The sequence below is a fragment of the Neophocaena asiaeorientalis genome, unplaced genomic scaffold, assembly GCF_003031525.2.
Source record: "Neophocaena asiaeorientalis asiaeorientalis breed wild unplaced genomic scaffold, Neophocaena_asiaeorientalis_V1.1 scaffold51, whole genome shotgun sequence".
NCBI lineage: Eukaryota > Metazoa > Chordata > Mammalia > Artiodactyla > Phocoenidae > Neophocaena > Neophocaena asiaeorientalis.
The window spans coordinates 1,663,748-1,688,590 of NW_020173335.1; the positions used below are offsets into that span (position 1 = coordinate 1,663,748).

Here is a 24,843-nt window from a genome sequence, read left to right on the forward strand (position 1 = left end):
ATCTGATACCCCAGCCTACACTACAGTTTTAGGATTCTTCCCACCTAGTGTAAAAAATTGAATCCAATAAAATATACTGATTATATTGGCAAAACCAAGGTAAATTTAGTATCTCAAAGGAAATTGTAGAAGGTATTCTGTGCCATATGTTAGGATAGAGAAAGTGACACATGTTTAGATCCTTAAAACTCTCTGCCCCTGTTGGGATCTGATTACCTCTGCACCTTTGTTTTGTCTTTGTTGGCTTAGGCCGAGATCATGATATAGCAGTGTATCATCTTCTGTACCTCAAAATTCAACAGTAACAATTTAATGAAAAAAATTAATCTTAAATCAAGGAAACTTGAGAGTAAATTAGAATTAGTTTTTGAAGTTCCTTTTAGAAAAATACTTTAGGCATAATAATTATATCTCATTCTATCATTATATTAGACATCTTGGTACAGGGAAACAGTTAATTGTAGGGATGTTTCTCTGAGAGTTTTACTCACCTTTGTATTTATTTCTCGCATTTAGGGAGCTAGCTCTTCAGAAAAATCCAGATCATCAGGATCATCACGATCAAAGAGGTTGGTTGATGTTGAAGGGAAAAAAGTTACTTTCTTTTTCAGGTTGTTTTATTTTCTTTTTCTTAGAATAATCTTTTTTTCTAAACTTAAAGCACTCTGTTCTCAGTAAACTATTTTATACAAACATATATATTTTTAAAAGGGCAGTATAGTATAATGAATCTCTTGTATCCATCACTTGACTTTTAATTTTAATTAAAAATTTCCCAGGAGGGGATTTATTATATATTAGTGGCCCTGGCAATATGTAGATAATTTCTGTCAGATAATATATATGCTTTAAAAACAAGGAGAAAAGGGGAAATGAAATGTTGAATGCCTCATGAGGCAATATGAGTTTTTTAGGGTTATATGAAATTGTCTAGGATGGGGACTGGTAGCCATCATAGTGATGAGGAAGTTATAAGAAGATCAAAGAGTGGTTCAAATACTTGTCTCTGTTAAATTGTCAAAGTGAATTGTACGTAACAACTGAAACTACTTCAAAGCATAATGTAATGCATAATATAACTGTGGAGTGTAGTTTGTATTAGAAGTTTGCAATTTATTCTATTGGACTTTTACTTTTTTGAACCAGTGGAAATGTCTCTTAATAATCACAGCTTGCTTGTTATTAACTTATTCCCTAAAGTAGTGATTCTTAAATAGGAGTTCCCTTTAAAATCTTCCTCATAGCTTTTTCAGAATGCACATGCTCTGATCCTCCCAAGACATACTAAATCATAATATTCAGTTATATGGTATAGAGATGTATGCTTCCCTAGGTGATTCTGATATGTATCCCTGGTTAAGAGCCACTGCTTAATCTAAACATGTTATTTATGTTACTTGGGTGTTTTTCCAATAGCAGAAATGTCCATAATTCTGTGGACTTAATTCTCTCATAGGAAACCTTCAATTGTAACAAAGTATGTAGAATCTGATGATGAAAAACCTTTGGATGAAACTGTAAATGAAGATGCTTCTAATGAAAATTCAGAAAATGATATTACTATGCAAAGCTTGCCAAAAGGTAAAGTGTATTAATTTTTCATATGAAGTTAAAGTTGAAATGCATTTTTAAATGTCGTTACTATAAAATTGGAACTTGATTACTTTAAGCTGTGTGTGAAGGACCAAACCTAATATTTTGATAGTGATGGTCTGGAAATGTATTAGTATGGTAATGATAATGTGTGTTACTGAGGTTCAAAATTTAGAATATTCAGTCAGGTTTGATAAGAAAAAGACTTATTTTCTCTTTCCATTGGGTTTTAGAAAAGGGATTTTATTTTCCAAATTATACTTGAATGTGGAAGTTGGTTTAAAAGTTTAGTATATTAAGTTTTGGTTCAGTAAATTTTAATGTGTTTGCTTTATAGAAAAACATAATGAATACTCTGAAAACTTCTTTAGAAAACATTTAAAGTCTAGTTTAGTCTTACTGCATTCTTAAATTCCCTAAGACGCAAAGCTGAAGTTACCTATTAAATTTGACTTAGGTATAGTTCTTGTAATTATGTTTTCAAAAACGCCTTGTTACATTTCCTCTCAACCGTTCCATTTCTGACCTTAAAAGTGCATTGATTAGATTGGGGCCTGGGCAGGGGTGGGAGGGGGGAAGCCAAATGAAAATCTTGGACTTTTCATAGCCCAGGTCTGAGAGCAGTGTGATTACATGATGAGAGAATGACAAGGGTCTTGGTAATTTCATAGTGTTTCAGAAATCAACAGTTTAGATTTTTTTCTTTATTGAATAATATGTTTAAAGGCTCTTAGCAGATTTTTCAAATTTATTCTCACAGATCATTTACAGCAGTGTTTACTACTTTATTCTCTTTCTCTACTTATGCTTATGTGACACATTTTTTGATTATGGAAATTTAAAAAAATGATGAGTTAGGAGAATAATACATTGCTTTACTAGGACAAATTGGGAGTTATAATAGATGAGAAATGAAATGAGGAAAAGGAATGAGAGAAAGAAGAGAGATAGAAGGAAAATTGATGGGCCTACCATTTACTTGGCTTTGAAAATCATCTGTGACAATTTTATGTAATGGTTTTGGTGGCCTACGGCAGAAACAACTAACATGGGAGTCTGAGTCCCATAGGCAGTGACTCACTTTGGATTATTACATTCTCAGTGGTTGTCACTGGGAGTCCTTATGATGGCCACTGGGTGAGCTAAGAACTAGGAATACCAGTCTTTGTTTTAATGATATTGTGGAAGAGAGTTAGTATGGGATGTTACGAACCTGAACTAAGTGTAATTGTCTCCCACCAAACCAAAAATAGACCTGTTTCATAAGGTTAAATTTGATTGATTATAATTATTGTTATAATACTATATTGAGTATGTGTAAGTACCAGACTCTTAAAAAGTTAACTTATTTAATCCTCAAAACAATGCTGTAAGGTAGTTACTGTTTCTATTTGTAGAGATGAAAGAACAAATACAGAGCTCAAGGAACTTTTTCAGCTTTAAATTGAGAAGCTAAGATTTGAAGCCAGGTCTGCCTGAATCCAAAGCTAGTGAGTGCTCTTTCCACTCTGCTGCTTTGCTTCCATTTAGAGAAGAATCTTCAGAAAGAAATCTGGTTTTTTTTGGTTAACTATAAATCTTTAGCTTTTTTCAAATGCCAGGGCTTCTCTGAGAGTATATATGTGAAATGGTTGTTGTGAATAAAGGTTTTTTCTGTGTGTGGAGATTATTTATATTTACCAGTTTGTAAAAACTCAATCCTCTGTGCCCTATTTCCCCCCTTTTTTCAGAGACTCAGAAGTTCATTTAAGTAGGTGCTATACCTTGCTAAAACTTGCTCGCTAAATAACATAGACCCATGTTTCAGGGAGACAGCCCCTGACAACTACCAGATTTTACAGTTGGCCCTCTGTATCCGTGGGTTCCACATCTGCATATTCAATCAACTGCAGATCAGAAATATTTGGGGAGAAAAATTCTGGAAAGTTCCAAAATGCAAAACTTGAGTTTGTCGTTGGCCGGCAACTATTAACATAGTGTTTACATTGTATTAGGTATTATAAGTAATCTAGAGATGATTTAAAGTATACAGGACGATGTACGTAGGTTATATGCAAATACTATGCCATTTTATTTAAGGGACTTGAGCATCCACGGATTTTGGTATCCAAGGGGTCCTGGAACAAATCTCCCATGGATACTGAGGGATGACTGTACTTTCTTAATTGTTGTCAGTAATGCCCAATTACTAAGCCCAGCAATGTAGGTAAATGTGAGACCTGGACCCTTTTTACTATGCCCCTGCTTTATTTGCTCTTGAGAGATTAAAATGAAAACTTAAATTAGCAACCTCTCTCTTCAGTTCACATGTTTTATAGCTAAGAAAGTACATTCTTTCTAAAAGATTTCCATAGGGACCAACAATTGATCTCATTCTGCAATTTATTGTCATAGCACTTGAGCTTAAGTATCTTAAGGCAGTCTTTGTTTAAAACTCTTTAAGGACTTTGCAGGGTACTGAAACTTGGATGTATTATTTGGTAAATGCCACAGAATAGGTATAGCAGTAATAGCAGAATTAACTTCTCACATTGTCCCCCACTATCCTCCCCCAAAGCAATATAAAACAACCCCTTAAAAATCTTTTTCTGCATTTATGATTTGGCTTATGAGAAGAATAGGATGTCTTTTAAAAATTTTCTCTTCTGATCCTTTTATTTTTTAAACTGTGGAACTTAGCATGGATGTTCATATTCAGAACAGCTTTTGTGATAGGCAGTATAAAATTCAGAACTGGGCTAAGGCTTTATACTTTATTCACACATTTCTGTTATGAATCAGTACATAATACTGCCCCCCCCCATTTTTATGAACTATATTCCAAAAAGTAATCTGTTGACACCTGGCCCTTTTACTATTTCCCTGTTTTATTTATTCCTGAGAGGTCCTTATACAAATATTGAAAACTTGAAAGAAACAAAACTATGTACCAGCAATGTTGGCTTTATCTGAACTGAAGTCTTGTACTTCACTTGCACATTTAATATGTGTAATGGTTTTTTAAATGAAATCATTCTAGGTACAGTGATTGTACAACCAGAGCCAGTGCTGAATGAAGACAAAGATGATTTTAAAGGGCCTGAATTTAGAAGCAGAAGTAAAATGAAAACTGAAAATCTCAAAAAACGCGGAGGTAAATACAAGTGAAAATGAAAACATGAGTTTAAAGTGCTGTTTATGACCATATTGGAAAATCTGATGTGCTTACTAAAAATACCTCCACTTTTCTGCCCATTGTTTTTTAAAAGCACTACTTAAAAATAACTTCTGTTTCTTTCTGAGCTCTGAAGCAGAAAAGGTTAAACACCATTTATCAAAATGCCTTTGCCTTCAGTGGCTATTAAGTTATCTCAAGAAGCTTACTATTTCCTTCTTACACATGTTAGTTCTGTAATGCTTATATGCCAGAATACCATGTGTTCCCTCTCACCCCGAAAGAATTTTAGATTTGGATAAAATCTTGCCTGTGGCCTTCAGGTAACTTTATACATATCTAAAACATTGTTTCACAGAGTGATGGACATCTGCATTAGTGTCACCTGGGGTGCTTATTAAAAATGCAAGTCCCTTGACTCCACTCATAACAATTTAGAATTTCTGAGGATGATGTCAAGACTCTGCCCCAGTTTGTTCTTATGTGCGTTCAAGTCAGAGATCTATTGATCTAAGGATATCAGTGCAGAGATGAGTAGGAAGGAGATGGGAACTAGAGCTAGTAACCTTCCCTCCATCTGTCTGAGCCGCCTTTCCCTTTGTATGTCTACCCTCACTTATACACACAACCATTGGCTAATCATCTGTAGAAAGTTAGCATAAGGAGGATTCATTTAAAAATTTACGACAGTGGAGTATGTGTCCCACTTGTTTGTGTGTGAGTTTAAAATAGTACCTGTATGTATTTTTTGGGCAGATTAAGAGAGTCAGAATCCATTACTGTAGGAAGAATGAATCTCTAAAAGATAGAACATGACACTAAATTTCTAAATAGAAGTGTAATGGAAGCGTGTCTGTTAAATATTTATCATGTACATTGTGAAATTATAGCATAGTTCTTGGTGAAATTTTGTGAAGATTTTAATTTCAGTGCTATGTGATATCTTGATGGTACTAGTAAAATATATATGTGTTTATAGTATATATACACATATATGTGTATATACACATATATGTATATATGTGTGTGTATGTGTATATATATATATATATATATAGGTTTTCAGATTCAATAATTCATTAGATTGTTAGAGAAAATCAAGGAAATGTTGTTTAGTCTTTTGTCCACAAGGGGGTGTTCTACCCCTCTCAAGCATAAGGAAGATTCATTGAGAATCTAATTCATAGTAGGGAAACTGCCATTGCAACAACAGAGCTCACCAAAGCTAAACAGTATTTAAAATAAGAGAATCTGCAAGTAGAAGGTGATGATAAGGACCAGTAGTAAGAGTTTCCTTCTTTTTATTTCTGATTATGGGTCCTCTAGGGAAGACAGATAACTAAGTGTACTGTGTCAAAATTAATATCTAATTGGTGGCTTTTGGGGAGGGACTCTGGAGCAGTCAGTGTCTCAAATGTGGATAACAGCTAAAAGGAGAATAAAAAAGAACCACAGTCATTGGGGAGGGTGTTTTTAGTGACACTTTACTATGCTGCTGGTATTTGGTCTGAGCTGATATGTCTCTGGAACATTTTATTGAGTGTTCTGTGTAAGAATGTTTATATTGTGCTTTAGGGAAAATGTATGTTTATAGCCATATAATAGCACTTAAAATCTTTCATGTTAATTTTTGTCTTAATGATTTGCTACATCTTTAAGCTGTCGGAAATCACACAGGAAATTTAACTATGTTTACTCATATACACATGTACGAATAAACTAGTGATCTGAGGTACTGAATTTCTAGTTAATATTCAAACTTCCTAGGAAAGTTAGTTCTAAAATTGAAGTCTAATATAGGAAACTGTCAAGAAGGTAAACTTTATACATAAAATAATCTTATAATGATTTGAAACAAAATTAAACACAAAGATATTGATCATTTCAGGAGCCATTGTTTTTTAAATACCATAGCCTATTTTGATATCCTTTCCCTAGTTTAATTGTTAGAAAACATATTTTACACCTAATTTTTCTATATGGCAGAATAATTTTGTTCTTTCTTTAAAACTGATAAAATGTATTGAGCTCAGAATTGAAAATGCCTCTTTTCCATTTATACACTATATATATTATAATCGTGAAGATATTTCATAGCTAAAAATAAAAATTTAAAACATGGCATGCATAGAAACAAGTATGTATACTAAAGTAACACTTGAGCATTTTACAATATTTGTTTCAGATCTCACTTAAATAAGATCTCACTTAAACTAATTGGTTTAGTCCTACTCTCATCTATATATCCTTCCTTTCACACCTCAGGTTGTGATTATTTGACGTTTGTATGCATGTGTGGTGTTTCCATGCATGTTTTTATATTTTTCTTTACATATTTTTATTCTTACAGCATTTATTTTTCATTTAAAAGTATACAAAGTAGTATCTTGTATATATCCTTTTGTAGCATTTCTCATCCAGTATTGATTTTGACATCTATTTATATCAGTAAATGTACAATCTAGTTTTTTTATTTTTCGCTCTTCTGTAGAATTTAGTTGTATGAGTAAACCACTATCCATTTTCCAGATGTGAAATTATTTCTAATTTTCAAATTTTTCAAATTTGCTAATTAACACTGCAATGAATATCCTTTATATGAGTCATTGTGCACATATGGGAGAAAGTCTCCAATGGATCACCTAGTTTTTTAAAATTCTTGAGTGATATATGTGCAAAAGCACATAGAAGATACTTAATATTATCTAACAGTGGATGAGCATTCAAACTCCAGCTTTTTGTTACCTTGTTTATGTGAATGCAATCATTATTTGACATGAAAAAGCACACTGTATATTTATTTATGTTAAAAGAAATACAGAATATATGAATACTCAAGATCAAAACTAATGGAGGAGAATATGATTTAAAGGAAAATATTAGCAGCTTATATAGTAGGTCTTCAAATTCTCTGTATTTTCTGGAAGAGTATCATGGTGCCCTTATACCTTGGTTAAACTTTTGCAAATAAAGATATTTGTGATAATGCTTCGGTCCATGGTGCTTTGGATCTTAAAACTAAGAAAAACACAAAATTAAAAGGTGAGAAATGTATTTATTGTTTTGTCTTTTATTTAGGGATAGAGACAGTTTGTTTTTCTTTTTTTAAGTCATTCACCTTTTTTTTTTTTTTTGGTGAATGCAGGCATTTTCATTGGCCTCTTTTGAATCATAATCTACCATCTTATTTGGATCAAGGTCTTGGTTGCACATCAGAGTCATCTGTAAAACTTAAAAAAGAAAAACGTGTCCAGGAGATCCCCATTCAGTGGGTTAGGGGTGGGAATGGCTGTCCCTGCTTTTAAAAGATTCTTTGGCTGATTCTAATGTTCAGCTCAGATTGTGAAGCACCGTGCAGAACTATGGACGAGAGTGAGGCAGGAGAGGTCCCCTTTATTCTTGTGTAGGTTATCTTCCATCTGTTTTTCTGCAGAAACTGTGGAATGGGGCTCTGTCAAAACAGAATGGCTCTTCAGCCATTCTGAAGTTTTGCTGTCAAGATAGATATACCTGCAAATCTTATTTGTCGTTATTTGGAAATAATAGTGCCGATATGGAATAGACATAGAAAAAAGGCAGGTTAATGGGGATTGTGGATAGTATTGAAGGGAATCTTAGGAAGGAAATTGGTAATATAAAGTTAGCAGGTTTTCACATAATATTGAAAGGATCTGTGTAGACAATTCCATTTTGAGAATAAAAACTTTATGGCATACCTAACTTAAGTACAGGGTTACAAAAGAATCTATTCCATATATTTCACTTCCCCATTCTTTAAGAACTGATCCTGAATTTCTTTGTGAAGCAGTAGCAAAATGAAAAAGAGCTCTTGACCCCTATTTTTAGAACTTTTTTTATGGAGTCTCTTCATGTTATATCAAGTTGTAAGAAACAGGGTTTGTATCTGTAAAAGGGAGCAAATTAGCTCTGCAATTTGTCAAGGTTGTCATTTTTTTAGTAAGTCTGTAAAATTATTAACCTTTGTATTTGTGTCCAAAATGTCATTTTCTCAAGGATTATGAGGTATTTAATTTTCAATTCGAATGTTGGGAAATGCTGACTAAAGTATATATCTTTTTGTATGTGTGTATATGTGTGAATAATGGTCACTCCTTTCTCCTAGAAGATGGGCTTCATGGGATTGTGAGCTGTACCGCTTGTGGACAACAGGTCAATCATTTTCAAAAAGATTCCATTTATAGACATCCTTCACTGCAAGTACTTATTTGTAAGGTATGTAATGATCTGTTGATAATTAATTCCACAAATATTTGAATGCTTAACATGTGTCAGACTTTTGATGCACAGTGATGAAGATGGAAATGGTCTCTGCCATTGGAGGACATATAATGTAGTGGGGAAGACAGACATGAAAGGCCCAATAAGTGCTATGATAGGGAAGTTACTGTGTACTTTGGGAACACACAGGAAGCCTTTGTAATTTGGAGTTGGGTGGTGGGGGGCTTTATAATGGAGATGATGTAGGTGGTACCTGAAATATAAATAGGAATTAGCTTGGCAAAGTGGGATTGGTTCAGCATATTCTAGGCCAGAGGCAACATGGTATTCAAAGGCTCAGAGGTGAGGGAGAGTGTGGTGTCTTGGGAAACTGCAGAGTATATATGTGTGCACACACATGTTTTATAACATTCCCTCTTACATAACCTAATTACCCAAATCTGAACTCTCCATGTGGAGCAGGATTTTGACATAATTTGGAGATAATAGAATTAAAAATGTTTCATATGTATTGAAGATAGTTTTAACAGTCTGTGTAAGCTTTTTTACAAGTAATACCTTGGAATTAATTTTAAATATCTATAATATCAAGGTTATCATTTCCCCAACTCATATTACTGCTAAAATTAATCCTTTGTTAGTTTGCTTCCTAATAAAATGCCTCCTTGAATTGCAGGGGCAGACCAGACTTTCCTTAATTAGAGTTCCAGTTCTAGATCTTGTATGAATTTTTGGTAGATGTAGACCTCCTTAAATGTACTAAATTTACTCCATCTTTTAGTAATTTGTGTCCTCCTTTCCTTGAATTCATTTCAGCCAGGAGCCTGTTTAGGGTACATGTTGTAGCTTCTAGTTTTAAATTGTGACAGCTGAATTTTATATTGTTGGATTTGTAATGTGCATTGCTTTTCTCTTTTCTTACATACGTGATTGGTATTTTTTTTTTTAAGGGCCAGTCTGTTGTGCCTAGCCCATTTCAGTAATCAGTAGTTTTCATCAGTGGGCATGGAACCTTCCCTTTTCTCCAGTCCCAGTGAAAAGGAATTTAAAGTCATTCAGACTTGGATTTGAATACCAGTTTTGCCTCTTTCAGTTGTATAACTTTAGGAGATTTAGTTACATATTAATGAGCCAAAGCCTTTTCTCTCAAATTGGGCTGTAGTACCTCCTACCTTGCACAGTAGGTATTTGAGATTTAAAGATAATATGGGTTAATGTAGGATACTGTTGCTCAGCTCTATACATAGTAGCTGTTTATATATGATGACTAGTAAATTATTATTAACTAATAGCAACATCTAATACATTTTTATGTAGATCTTTGGTAGCTAGTCATATGAGATCAGAAATTTGCTTTACCAAAATCTTTTATCAACTTTTATGTAAGGAAAAGTGGTACTTGATGATATGGAAATCTATTTCAAGGAATTAATTTCTTGAGCTATTCCTGTGTCTGGAAAGTACTAATAGGGCTAATACAGTGTTATCGCTTTGATTCTCTAAAACACACACACACACACACACACACACACACACACACACACACACACACACACACACACACACACACACACACACACACACACATTCCCTGTACTTTTTTAATGACTTAAAAAATAAAGTTTTTCTCCTTTATGAATGTTAACAGTTTTGAATAAATTTCCCCCTTCCCTTTTCTGTTTTAATAGAATTGCTTTAAATATTACATGAGTGATGATATTAGCCGTGACTCAGATGGAATGGATGAACAGTGTAGGTAGGTAATAAATCAAGATGAACTAAAATTCAGTGTTGTCTGCTTTTTGAGGCGAAATTCTTACATAGTCTGTTACTAGATCTATTTTTTATAGTATCGTCATTGATATCTTTCGTGAAAGGTTTGTCTTTTCCATGAAGTCCTTGGTTTATGTCTTTTAATTTTCTAATAAAGAATAAGTAAATAACCAAAATTACTTTGCTATTAAAATTGCTGCCAGGAAATTTTAAATTGCTTTAATACTGTAAAGGTTTAAAATGTGTTTCATTTCAGAATAATATTTTAATCTTTAAATAATTTCAGATGGTGTGCAGAAGGTGGAAACTTGATTTGTTGTGACTTTTGCCATAATGCCTTCTGCAAGAAATGCATTCTACGCAACCTTGGTCGAAAGGAGCTGTCTACAATAATGGATGAAAACAACCAATGGCATTGCTACATTTGTCGCCCGGAGCCTTTGTTGGATTTGGTCACAGCATGTAACAGCGTATTTGAAAACTTAGAACAGTTGTTGCAACAAAATAAGAAGAAGATAAAAGTTGACAATGAAAAGAGTAGTAAAGTATATGACCATACACCCAGATTTTCTCCAAAGAAAAACAGTTCAAATTGTAATGGAGAAGAAAAGAAATTAGATGATTCATGTTCTGGTTCTGTAACCTACTCTTATTCAGCACTAATTGTGCCCAAGGAGATGATTAAGAAGGCAAAGAAACTGATTGAGACTACTGCCAACATGAACTCCAGTTACGTTAAGTTTTTGAAGCGGGCAACGGATAATTCAGAAATCAATTCTGCTACAAAGTTACGTCAGCTTAAGGCTTTTAAATCTGTGTTGGCTGATATCAAGAAAGCTCATCTTGCGTTAGAAGAAGATTTGAATTCAGAGATTCGAGCTTTGGATGCTGTAAACAAAGAGAAAAATACCAAAGAGCATAAAGTCATAGATGCTAAGTCTGAAACAAAAGTACGAAAAGGGGAAAAACCCTGTGCTTTGGAAAGGAAGGATTTTTCAAAATCAGAAGCTAAACTGTCAAGAAAGCAGGTAGATAGTGAACGTGTGGATCAGAGTGTTGCAGTAGAGGAACAAAGAGCAAATAAAAATCCCAGTGGTGAACATAAAAAATCTGATAAAAAAGAAGAACCTCAGTATGAACCTGCTAACACTTCTGAAGACTTAGACATGGATATTGTGTCTGTTCCTTCCTCAGTTCCAGAAGACATTTTTGAGAATCTTGAGACTGCTATGGAAGTTCAGAGTTCAGCAGATTATCAGGGAGATGGCAACAGTGGAACTGAGCAAGAACTGGAGAGTTCTGTAAAATTAAATATTACTTCAAAAGACAACAGAGGAGGTATTAAATCAAAAACAACAGCTAAAGTAACAAAAGAATTATATGTTAAACTCACCCCTGTTTCCCTTTTTAGTTCCCCAATTAAAGGTGCTGATTGTCAGGAAGTTCCACAAGATAAAGATAGCTATAGAAGTTCTTGTCTGAACCCCAAGCTGGAGAACTGTGGACTTGAACAGGAAAAGAATGATAATGAGCATTTGGTTGAAAGTGAAGTTCCATTACTTTCAGAAGAATCTGATCTTCGAAGATCCCCACGTGTAAAGACTACACCCTTGAGGCGACAGACAGAAACCAACCCTACAACATTTAATTCAGATGAAGAAAATAATGACACCGTTAAGGAGAAACAAAAACTATCAGTTTCAATGAGAAAAAAGGATAAGCGGAATTCTTCTGACAGTGCTATAGATAATCCTAAACCTAATAAGTTGCCTAAATCTAAGCAGTCAGAGACTGTGGATCAAAATTCAGATTCTGATGAAATGCTAGCAATCCTCAAAGAAGTATCCAGGATGAGTCACAGTTCTTCTTCAGATACTGATATTAATGAACCTCATACAAATCATGAGAAGACTTTGTATGATGTAAAGACTCAAACAGGAAAAGATGATAAAGGAAAAAGGAAACGAAAAAGTTCTACTTCTGGCTCAGATTTTGATATTAAAAAAGGCAAATCAGCTAAAAGGTCTATAATTTCTAAAAAGAAACGACAAAACCAGTCTGAATCTTCTAATTATGACTCAGAATTAGAAAAGGAGATAAAGAGTATGAGTAAAATTGGGGCTGCCAGAACAACAACAAAAAGAGTTCCAAATAAAGAAGATTATGATTCTTCTGAAGATGAAAAACACAGCAAAAAAGGAATGGATAATCAAGGTCAGAAAAGTTTGAGGACTGCCCAGGAAGGATCATCTGATGATGCTGAAAGGAAAGAAGAGAGAGAGAATTTCTCTTCAGCAGAAGGCATAGTTGATAAAGACAAGACTCTCATGGAATTGAGAGATCGACTCTCTAAGAAGCAGCAGCCAAGTGTTTCCTCAGATGGTGCTGATAAGCTTTCTTCTGGGAAAGAGGAGAGTTTTAATTCTCCAGAAGACAAAAAGGTTGCTGAAACTAAAGAAAAGAGTAAGTATCTGAAAACCAAAATGTGTAAGAAAGTACAAGGTGGCTTATCTCATGTTGCTGAGAAGTTCCCAAAGAAAGAACAGAGTGATGAATCCTCTGAAGATGATAACAAGCAGAGCAAAAAGGGAACTGAAGAAAAAGAAAAGAAAACTACAGACTTGAAGAAAAAAGTAATTAAGATGGAACAACAGTATGAATCATCATCTGATAGCACTGAGAAATTACCCGAAGGAGAAGAAATTTGTCATTTTCCTAAAGGCATAAAACAAAATAAGAATGACACGACTGATGGGGAAAAGAAGAGTAAAAAAATAAAAGGTAAAACTTCTAAAAAGAAGGATGAATTATCTGATAATGCTGAGAAGTTACCAGGGAAAAGAGATAGTTGTGATTCTTCCGAAGATAAGAGGAGTAAGAATGGAACATCCAGTCGAGAGAAGAAAAGGTGCAACTTACCTGAAAAGAGTTCAAGGAAGAGACAAGATTGTTCATCATCTGATACTGAGAAATATTCCATGAAAGAAGATGGCTGTGATTCTTCTGATAAGAGACCAAAAAGAATCGAATTAAGGGAAAGAAGAAATTTAAATTCAAAGAGAAATACCAAGGAAGTACAAAATGGCTCATCATCTTCTGATGTTGAGGAGAGTTCCGAAGATAATAAAAAGCTGAAGAAACAAAGAGCTTCAGCTAAAAAGAAGGCAGGCAATATGAAGGAGAAAATGAGAAGCTCCTTAAGAACAAGCACTAAAAGGAAGCAGGCTGACATTTCTTCCTCATCTTCTTCTGATATAGGAGATGATGATCAGAATTCTGTAGGTGAGGGGAGCAGTGATGAGCAGAAAATAAAGCCTGTGACTGAAAATTTAGTGCTGTCTTCACATACTGGATTTTGTCAATCTTCAGGTATGAGAAAATAAATAGAAAATTTGTACTTTCTCCCTCTTGAATAACTACATTGTTTAATTTTCTCTGAAGTCAATCAAACGCAAGGTTACTTACTGTTTAGGAAAACACCATTTAAAAATTCTTTATAGAGATTTACTAGAAACTTTTCTCCATTTTTTGGTCATCATTGGGAGGTATTTGCAGCATTGTTAGTATTCTGTATCAGCTATACCAAGTGTGTTGGGTAAATTTATCAATGTTTAATGCTTTTATTTGGAGTAATGAAAAGTAATTTATGAAGGAAGATCAGACTGGTGCTAGTAGTTCAGTAGATATTTATTCAAGTAATGGAGATGAGTGCTTGGTATGGATATAATGTGTGTGAAAGTTTTAACTGCTTTGCCATTCATCTGACTTTTTAAATTGGGCAGAGTAACTTTGTGTCCTATGAAATCCTCAGAAAAATTTAAGTTTATTTATTGAAACCCTTTGCTTATGCTCATCAATTTTTTTTCTAATGACATGAAAAGATATTTCCATTTTTAACACTAACAAAATAGAGGAAGAAAGAAATCCAGAAAGTAGGTGGATTACCCTACCCTGATGAGATAGAGCACTAGGACAATTAGGGTTTGGGTCAACCGGTCAATAATACGCCCCCCCCCAAAAAAAATTAAAAATATTTATCATTATGGCAGTTCTTTAAAAAAAATCAGTTGTATAATAAATGTACACTTGTTGGTCATATTGTCTTTTTTTTAAGTCAGTAAAACCCATCAGTTAACCAGGGACACTTAAAATTAATTTTAAAATACAAAGTAGATTTCTTATGTAACTGTTTTCCCAGCACAAGCAAAATGTTAAAAAATTTTCCTTTCTTTCCTTTTGTTGTGATTTTCCATTTATCCCAGTTGGATTTTAGTGGAATGCACTTGAATCTTGATTTTTAGTAAAACTTTAAATCCCTTTTTTGGAGTTCCAGTGAGTTGGTTTGAAAACCAAGTGGGATATGCATGGTATACTCATTTTAATGCTCTGCTATATCAGATACCTAGATGGAGTTCTGCTTGTATGGCTGTTTTAACTACAGGTCCGCAGTCCCTGATATTCTTGGGGCTTAATGTATTTCAGGATTTTCAACTCTTTTGTTTTTAGGAAGGTAATATGGAGTAGTTATCATATATTATATAGTAGCCCCAGTAGGTCCTGAGGCCCCATAATCAAACACATTAGTATTTCCACAGCAAAACATATGAACATTTACATGTAAGAGGAATAAACAGTTCAGATTAGATTTTGCTGCCAAATGAACTTTGGCACCACCTTACAAAACTTTAAATTTTGAGAACTTTTTGGATTTTCAAATTGTGTATGAGATTGTGGACTTGTATTCAAAACATAATATAATAGTTGCTAAATTTATTTATTCTCCTAATATGTCCAACTTAATTTAGGTGACAGTTTTTATGAGCTCTTAAAAAGCCTCCCCTGCTCCCATGAATTTAGAGGATTCCAATTTATTCAGCAATAGTTGGGTATCCTGTTACAGGGTACAACATTTTCCTAGAAATTGTGGCATGGCATGACCAACCAAGATGAAGAACACCATCCTAGGAGGTTATAGTCCAATGAGCAAGATAGACATAGATAAGTCATTTTTTAAAAAAAATACCAGAAGAAAGATATAAAACTAAAATGGGGCTGTGTGATAAATAGCAAGTGAGCCACTTAATATAAATATTGGAGGAAGACTTAAAAGAACGGGTAGCATTTGAACTTGACTTTGAAGGATGGGTAACATTTTCAAAGGTGTAGTAAAGAGGAACAATGGTAATATCACTAGTAATATTTCATTTGAATATTGGTCTGTTTGAATGAGGTATTTATTGTGAGTTTGCTAAGATATTGTGAGATTTATTATTGCCTTTCTATATTTAGCATATTTGTATCCTGAACCTGTAGGTGTCTGTGTTCCTTATGGGATTTTTTCTCGAATATTTTCCCCCAGTATTTTATTATGAAAAAATATTAAATATGCAGAAAAGTTTCTACAGTTAACATTGTACTGTATTTGCTTTATCACATACTTATCTATATATCCTATCTATCCATCAGTGTACCTAACTTTTCCCCCCCTTTTAACTGTTAATTTTGAAATAATTATAAATTCACAGGAAGTTGCAAGAAAATGTACAGGGAGGTTTTGTATGCCTTTCACTAATTTCCTTCCATTGGTAACATCTTTCATAATTATAGTGCAATCTCAGAACCAGGGAACTGAAGATTTATTCAGATTTCACCAGTTTTACATGTACTCCTTCATTTGTGTGTGTGTGTGTGTGTGTGTGTGTGTGTGTGTGTGTTTGTAAATATATTTCTGTGCAAAATTTGTATCACGTGTAGCTTTGTAAATATAACCACCACAGACAACCAAGATACTGAACTTTCATTACCACAAGTTCCTTTGTGCTACCCCTTATGCACACTCCCTAGCATATCTCTATTCTTAACCTGTGGCAATTGTTAATCTGATTTCCATCTCTGTAATTTTGTTATTTTGAGATGGAATCATGAAGTGTGTAACCTTTTGAAATTGTCTTTTTTCACTCAGTGTAATGCCCTTGAAATCTTTGATGCATTTGAAAGTAAATGGTAAACATTAACATAATTCTCCCTGGTTACTTCAGCGTATATAGTGTTAACTAGAGTACAATGTTTAAGTTTGTTTTTGAGGCAAAATTTACATACAGTGAAATGCACAAATCTTAATCTCTTTATAGTTTTAATCAAAGGATAGAAACGTTGCTTTTTGTAAGGAAGTAAGTTTTACTGTACTTGAATATATCTCTGGATGATTCTACTCCTGGATACCATACAAATTCAGGTATATTTTAAAATTATTTGGTACTACCAAGTATTAATAGCATTTTAAAAAGTTCTTCAATGATACAGGAAAAATTAGACATCTGTTAACTTTAAACTTAAAATGGATCACTACAAAGCTTATTTTAGCCACAAACTTATGCTAATATGGTGGTGAATGATAAAAGATTTGTTACTGCGAAGGATGAGTTTTAAAATTCTTGTGCTCTGGGAAGGAACTTTGAAATATGTAACATCCAACTATTTATTATTTTGCTGCTGGCACTTCTTAAATTCCCCATTGTACTTTCCTTATAAATCCTTTTTATTCATGTTTTGGATCCCAGAGTATAGTTTAGAACTCACTAGTTGTTTTAAAGTTTTTGGCTTTCAGTTTTATTTTACATGGTTTTACTTATAAAGATAATTTAAAGCTAATTTTAAGTACACTTTTGTTCCTTCAAGGAGATGAAGCCTTATCTAAATCAATGCCTGTCACAGTGGATGATGACGACGATGACAATGATCCTGAGAATAGGTATGATTCCATCTGTAAGGACTTTAAAAAGATTATAACACACCCTAGGTGTGGGCACAAACAGCAGCAAGGGAACCACAAGCAGGTTTAAAAACCAGGAGTGCCTGCCTTAGAAAGACTCGCTCACAGTCTTCCTGCAAGTTTGAAAGAAAGGCCAGAAAATGGGCTAAAACTCAGAAACCTTAAAAGAAAGTAAATATAAATAGTAACACACCTAGCATAGGGTGTGTTATAAATACAGCACTGTCAATTTTTACGTTTCCATGTAATTTAGTGATAGTTTTTTGAGAATATTTTAATTTTGACAGATTATTTTATTGGTGAAAGTAAATCATATCTCAATAAATTGGTGACAACAGACATCTCTCTTCTCAATATTTGATTATTGTTTTAAATTGCCATCCAGTGTGGTGGTCCTATTCATTAAAACCTGTTCAAAGTGAAAAAGAGACTGCTAAGATGTTTAAGATTAAGATATTGCTTTCAAAATAAGTATGAATTTGTAAAGTATCTAGACTGATTTAGATTTTAACAGTTTGTCAAATAATATAGAAGTAGACAGTATGATAGTATTAATTTGAATACTTAATAGGTTTATATGGGAACAGTGTAGCCTGTACAGATTGACTTAACTAAGGAATAGCTGGGAGAAGAAAAAAAATAAAGATACACCCATATTCTAGCAATGAGGAATAAAGAAAACAAAGGTATTAAAGAGTATAACCATAATGTTTTTACATATTTTTTAAATGCTTCCTGGACTACAGGATCCCCCACACTCATAATCTTCAACAAGAAGACAGTGTGGTGTAGTGGATTGAATTTTGGAATAATGGGGATAAGAATATCTGACTTCTAGTTTTAACCTTTCTGTGTGATCGTGGGCAAGTGACTTAACTACTCTTTGCCAAAATTTTCTGTTCTTTAAAACAAAAAGGTTGGATGAAATGTTCTCTGATTAATTCTAGCACCAAAAAATCTATAATAGACTTGAGGTTTTACTACATAGTACTGTATTAACCATCCATTTATTCCTAATAGTAAACTCTAATAATTAAGAAAACACGAAAATAAACATGTAATTTTTGTGTCATAATTTTGTAAGGAATTAACTTTGAGTTGGTAAATACTGTGGGGCCAACCGTCACTCTAGCTGTTTTATATCTTGCTGGTGCTGATAGATTTTTCTGTTTCAAAGATCAGCATTCTCCTAATTAGCAGGAGGGCGTTTTTATTAAGGTGAATGAACAATTTTATTTTGCACTTTTGAATAGAGCTTAATCACAGATACAAAGACTCAGATGCTGCTTTACCTACTTATTTTTTAATTAAAAATATATATCCAATTATTTTGTGGGATCGGGGTCGGGTCCATAATGGAATGGTGAAGGCATACATTTTATTCATCAGGCATTTTGTATAGTATATGATATGATCACAGTGAGATTATGAAAGCATTTAAAATTTTATTCTCTTTTAAAATGCTTTAATTCCTCTTCATTTATTTATGCTACCATTTGCTTTCTTGTAAATCTTAAGGCCTTAAATGTTATTGAAAGGCTAATAATGCTTAAAACATGCTATATCCTAATTTACTTATGAGTTAGAATCTTAATTTCATATTTAAACACCAAATGAGTGTCATTAAGGTATGATAATTTTTTATTTGTGTTAGAGCTTGTCAAAATATAAATATCATTTTTATCTTTTAAGTTACTTGATCATATCTCTCTGTAACTGGCAATTATTTTATTGAAAGGTATCTTTAATTCCATCTTGCATTTGTGATTAAAAAATACAGCCCTGTTGAGTACTTTTGAGAAGAATTGAATTTTACCTTGAGCATGTTTTTCTTTATATTCAGTTTAGTGTGCTTTTATAAAATATGCCATTAATAACTTGTTTCATATCCAATATACCAATGAGGTATCTAATACCCATGGGTTATCTAATGATGGGGATACAAATACCTTCTTGAATTATTTTGGTATAGACAGCGTACTTGAGCATATTTGCATATGCACTAAGCAACTTTTAAAAATTTGTTTTCAGATCATGATAAAGTCTTGGAATTATTTTTACCTTTCACATTTTTGAGTAGGATGTATTTTGGTAGACAGCATGTTGTAATTGTGTATAAATTTGTACACAATTGTGTAATTGTGTATAAATTGCGTATGCTTTGCCTTTTTAGCAGTATTGTAATACATTTTCAGTGTTAATGTTTATGGAGAGGTAAATAGTGTATTAATGCAAATGGTTAACTATTTGGATGCAATAAATTTCTGAAAAACTTTTTGCTTGTTCAAGCATTTAATTTTAATTATAATCCATCTTTTCATGAGAGTTGAAAGAATTTGATAGAACCAAGATATGTAGGCTAGTTTGTAGCCAAAGAAGTTTTGATATTTCTAAAATTGATGAAGTAATAATTCCCAAAACATATGTACTTATATATGTCATATTTACTTATATATGTGTGTGAAAGTTTTACAACAGATTTCACCATTATTTATCTTTTCTGTTTTAAAGTTATAATAGCTTTTGAGGTCATTTAAAGAACTTAGTCATGTTCTGAATATTTCAGTAGGTGTGAATAAATAAGTTTCTGTTATTTTAGTGTATTTAGTCTATTATGTATTTAGTCTATTATGTAGTATCATTCGTATTTGAAAGTAAATGTATGCTGTTGTGAGATAGAGTGGTCTAACTTGTAAAGTAATTTCTATTTAATTGCATTTATTTAATAAACAATGACAAGAATTATAGGTTGAATAACAGGTTAACTTTTACGATTTTTTGACTGAGCTTTTTAGAAAAAATTAAATAGTGGACGAACTTTATACTTTCAATTTTGTATAACTGAGAATTTACTTCAAATTTTATAGCTTAGACTTTATGTACTTTTTGAAAGGGAGAATAATAATATCAAACAGTTTGTCAGGTTATTTAAATTATACATGTAATTTTAAAGTCATTTATTTGAATGTGCCATTATGTTAATGTTGCCTTTCAAATACCTGTTAGTTATGTTTGAAATTGTTTCTTTCATTGAAAGGATATTTAATGTCCTATATTTTAATACCTGCACTGTGAATTAGCCTCAGTTATAAGATGGTAGTGTATTCAAGTTCAACAGTGATAGTGTTGAGGATTATTAAACCAGGCTTTGCTTTAGGGGTTGCATACTAAAACAGTCACTGAAGAATCCATTTCTCCCAAAAAAGAAATATTTTAAGAATATTCTTCATTTGTATTTTTCACAGGGCATGGAAAATATTTAAAACTGAGCTTTTAAGAGGAGAAAACTAGATTGCTATATTTTTTTCTAAATCAGCATTCTTTTTTTCTAATCCCAATTTTGTTTAAAAGCTGAGGTTTTTATATGGATACCCTCTCCTGCCACACAGATACATGTATTTACTTCGTAGTTGAAAAATGCTTAGTTGGGTCTACAAATACTGCATAATTTTTCTCATAATTTCTCTCTCAGTGGGGTTAAATGATTTTTTTTTCATTGAAGCAAAATTTGATTTAGAGATTGCTTAAAGAAATTACCCAATGTTAATAGAAGTTCTGTTTAATTATTGTGGGACTACACTGTAGCCTTCAAATTTTCCAAGTATTTTATCATTTGGTAATACTTTGCTTTTCAGACTGGAAAACATGCATATGATTATTTTTTTTCCCTACTAGCTCGGTGTAGGTATTCTTTTTTTTTAAATTTAATTTCATTTTTTAAACATCTTTATTGGAGTATAATTGCTTTACAATGGTGTGATAGTTTCTGCTTTAAAACAAAATGAATCAGCTATATATATATATACATATGTTCCCATATCTCTTACCTCTTGCGTCTCCCTCCCTCCCACCCTCCCTATCCCACCACTCCAGATCTGAATTCTTTTTCAGGTAGAGTGCCTGTTTCCTCTTCATTTCTTAGGTCTGGTTGGTTTTTATCTTGCTCCTTCAACTGCGGTGTGTTTTTATGTCTTCTCATTTTGCTTATCTTACTGTGTTTGGACGTCTCCTTTTTGCACGCTGCAAGTTGGTAGTTCCCCTTGTTTTTGGTTTCTGTCCCCAGTGGCTAAGTTTGGTTCAGTGGGTAGTGTATGCTTCCTGGTGGAGGGGACTAGTGCCTGTGTTCTGGTGGATGAGGCTGGGTCTTGTCCCTCTGGTGGGCAGGTCCACGTCCAGTGGTGTGTTTTGGGGTGTCTGAGGACTTATTATGATGTTAGGCAGCCTCTCTTCTAATGGGTGGGGTTGTTTTCCTGTTTTGCTATTTGTTTGGCATAGGGTGTCCAGCACTGTAGATATGTCCCACCTCAGAGGCAGAGCCCTGACTCCTGGCTGCAGCACCAAGAGCCTTTCATCCACACGGCTCAGAATAAAAGGGAAAAAAAGTAGAGAGAAAGAATTAGTAGAACTAGGAAGAAAGAAAGAAAGGAAGGAAGGAAGGTAGGAAGGAAGGGAGAAAGAAAGAAAAGAAGGAAGGAAGGAAAGGAGGGAGGGAGTGGGACGGTGGGAGGAAGGAAGCAAGGAGGGAAGGAAGGAAAAAAGAAAGAAAGAAAGAAGATAAAGTAAAATATAATAAAGTAAAATATAATAAAGTTATTAAATTAAAAGTAATTATTAAGAAAAAAATTAAAAAAAAACAAAAATGGACAGATAGAACTTTAGGACAAATGGTGGAAGCAAAGCTGTAGAGATAAAATCTCATACAGAAGCATAGACATACACATTTACAAAAAGAGGAAAAGGGGAAAAAATCATAAATCTTGCTCTCGAAGTCCACCTCCTCAATTTGGGATGATTTACTGTCTAAAGGAGGGAAGGAAGGATGGAAAGAAAAAAGAAGGAAAGAAAGAAGATAAAGTAAAATAAAATAAAGTTATTAAAATTAATTATTAAGAAAAAAATTAAAAACAAAAACGGACGGATAGAACTGTAGGACAAATGGTGGAAGCAAAGCTATACATAACAAAATCTCACACAGAAGCAGAAGCATACACATACACACTCACTAAAAGAGGAGAAGGGGAAAAAATCATAAATCTTGCTCTCAAAGTCCACCTCCTCAATTTGGGATGATTCGTTGTCTGACATTCATATATTCCACAGATGCAGGGTACGTCAAGTTGATTGTGGAGCTTTAATCCGCTGCTTCTGAGGCTGCTGGGAGAGATTTCCCTTTCTCTTCTTTGTTCTCACAGCTCCCAGGTGCTCAGCTTTGGATTTGGCCCTGCCTCTGCGTGTAGGTCACTGGAAGTAGTCTGTTTTTCGCTCAGACAGGACGGGGTTAAAGGAGCCGCTGATTCGGGGGCTCTGGGTCACTCGGGCTGGGGGGAGGGAGGGGCATGGAGTGTGGGACGGGCCTGTGGCAGCAGAGGCTGGCGTGACCTTGCACAAGCCTGAGGCTCGCCGTTCGTTACGAGCCTCAGCTCGCAGCCACGCCCGCTCCGTCGTGTGAGCAGAGAAGCCGGTCGGGCTGGTGAGTGCCGGTCCACACCAATCCTCTGTGCAGGAATCTCTCCGCTTTGCCCCCCGTAACCCTGTTGCTGTGCTCTCCCCCTTGGCTCCGAAGCTTTCCCCCTCCGCCACCCGCAGTCTCCGCCCACGAAGGGGCTTCCTAGTGTGTGGAAACCTTTCCTCCTTCACAGCTCCTTCCCACTGGTGCAGGTCCCTTCCCTATCCTTTTGTCTCTGTTTATTCTTTTTTCTTTTTCCCTACCCAGGTACATGGGGGTTTTGTTGCCTTTTGGGAGGTCTGAGGTCTTCTGCCAGCGTTCAGTAGGTGTTCTGTACGAGTTGTTCCACATGTAGATGTATTTCTGGTGTATCTGTGGGGAGGAAGATGATCTCCATGTCTTAGTCTTCCGCCACCTTCCCGGAAGTCATACGTATTTTTTTGATGCAGGCTCTGTGCTGTTAATCCAGCATATTTTTGGAAGTGATTAATGATTCCTGGATATTGTTCATGCTAATAAAGATATTTGATGATTGTTTACCTGATTTCAGCAAAGATTAATGGCATGAGTATATCTCACGTTCCTTTGACATATGACTTTGGTTTCTATTTTAAACACTTTTCCAAATGTTCATTTTCTGTACATGACTTTATATGTTCTCTATACAAATTTGCTGAATCTGTAATAATTTTTTTCTGTGAATTTTCTTTCATGATGGTCCTATTTGGTTAGCAAAATTGCTTTAGTTCTCCTTTATTGGGTTTGAAAAACAAAGGTAGCTTTTTAAATGAGTATTTTACTTGTTTCATGTTTGAGTAAGGGTTTTAAATGTCTGGCAATTTTAAGGTAATTCTTGTTCAATTTATTTTGTCTTTATAGTGCAGGTAAGTATTGTAACTCAAGTATAATACAGGTGTCTAGACACTGGATAGGATCTATTTTTAGATATCTAAACTGGTTACAGTTGCCACCAGCTCTCTCTTTTATGCTAGAATTCCCAGCAATGAAAGAAATATGGTCATTAGTGGTGATCTCTCTGCTTAAGATATAAATATTATGTTCAGCCTTCTGTTCCTATTCTCTATTCTTTGGTGATATTGTAATGGGACTTTTAGATGAGAAAAAGCACCCCCGCCCAAAAGGAGAGTTTGGATTTTTCTAGTGTTAGCAAAAAAGGTTCATTTTTCTAACTGTATTGTCTTTTTCTTTTAGTTTGATTTTTTTTTTTTTTTAAGTGAAGGAATCGGCAGGTGTACTCTCAACCACTGCGCCACCAGGGAAGCCCTTTTACTTTGAATTTTAAAAATAAAATTGAAACACATAAGTCTTTGTTTTTACTTTTCAGTTATAAAAATATTGAGCTATTTAGTATGATCAAATTTTCTAAATTTATATCAATGTTAATAAATTTTTTCTTGTTAAAATTTCCTCTAAAGCTGACTTAGATTTTTACATAAAATCAGGGAATACACATTTTGTAATTTGAGCCCATGTATAAATTGTTAATAAACTGTGGGTTCTTGATTTCATACAGCTTTTATTTTCGTACTCCTAAGATTTTTTTTAAAAGTTATTTGATATTAATTTTATGAAAACAGTGATGTTTTTCATTAACTGCAAACATTGTAGAACATGTGACTTAAAAAATAGTTTCATACTGTTGTTCAGCTTTTTGGTTATTTAGTGACTTCATCATTGTTTCATGAATAGCACTATCTTTAGGTGCAGATCATTATGCCTTGGTTATAGTTTTTCATAGAAAGGTTTATATCAAGGTACTAATTTGGGGAAATCCCTGGCGGTCCAGTGGTTAGGACTTCATGCTTCCACTGCAGGAGGCCCAGGTTTGATCCCGCAAGCTGAGTG

At 33.9% G+C, this 24,843-nt stretch overlaps 1 protein-coding gene across 9 annotated transcripts in view; it reads left to right on the plus strand.

Moving 5' to 3' along the window:
- ATRX (ATRX chromatin remodeler) overlaps nt 1–24,843 on the plus strand; it is a 236,711-nt gene that overhangs the window by 73,697 nt on the left and 138,171 nt on the right. For 6 of the 9 annotated variants that reach the window (XM_024746107.1, XM_024746111.1, XM_024746113.1 and 3 more), the window contains 7 exons: nt 517–569; nt 1,457–1,581; nt 4,613–4,726; nt 8,871–8,980; nt 10,675–10,742; nt 11,046–14,128; nt 17,438–17,510. In XM_024746107.1, coding sequence (XP_024601875.1) covers nt 517–569; nt 1,457–1,581; nt 4,613–4,726; nt 8,871–8,980; nt 10,675–10,742; nt 11,046–14,128; nt 17,438–17,510 — 3,626 coding nt within the window. The remainder of the gene's footprint in view (nt 1–516; nt 570–1,456; nt 1,582–4,612; nt 4,727–8,870; nt 8,981–10,674; nt 10,743–11,045; nt 14,129–17,437; nt 17,511–24,843) is intronic. The other 3 variants (XM_024746108.1, XM_024746115.1, XM_024746109.1) reach the window with 3 other exon arrangements.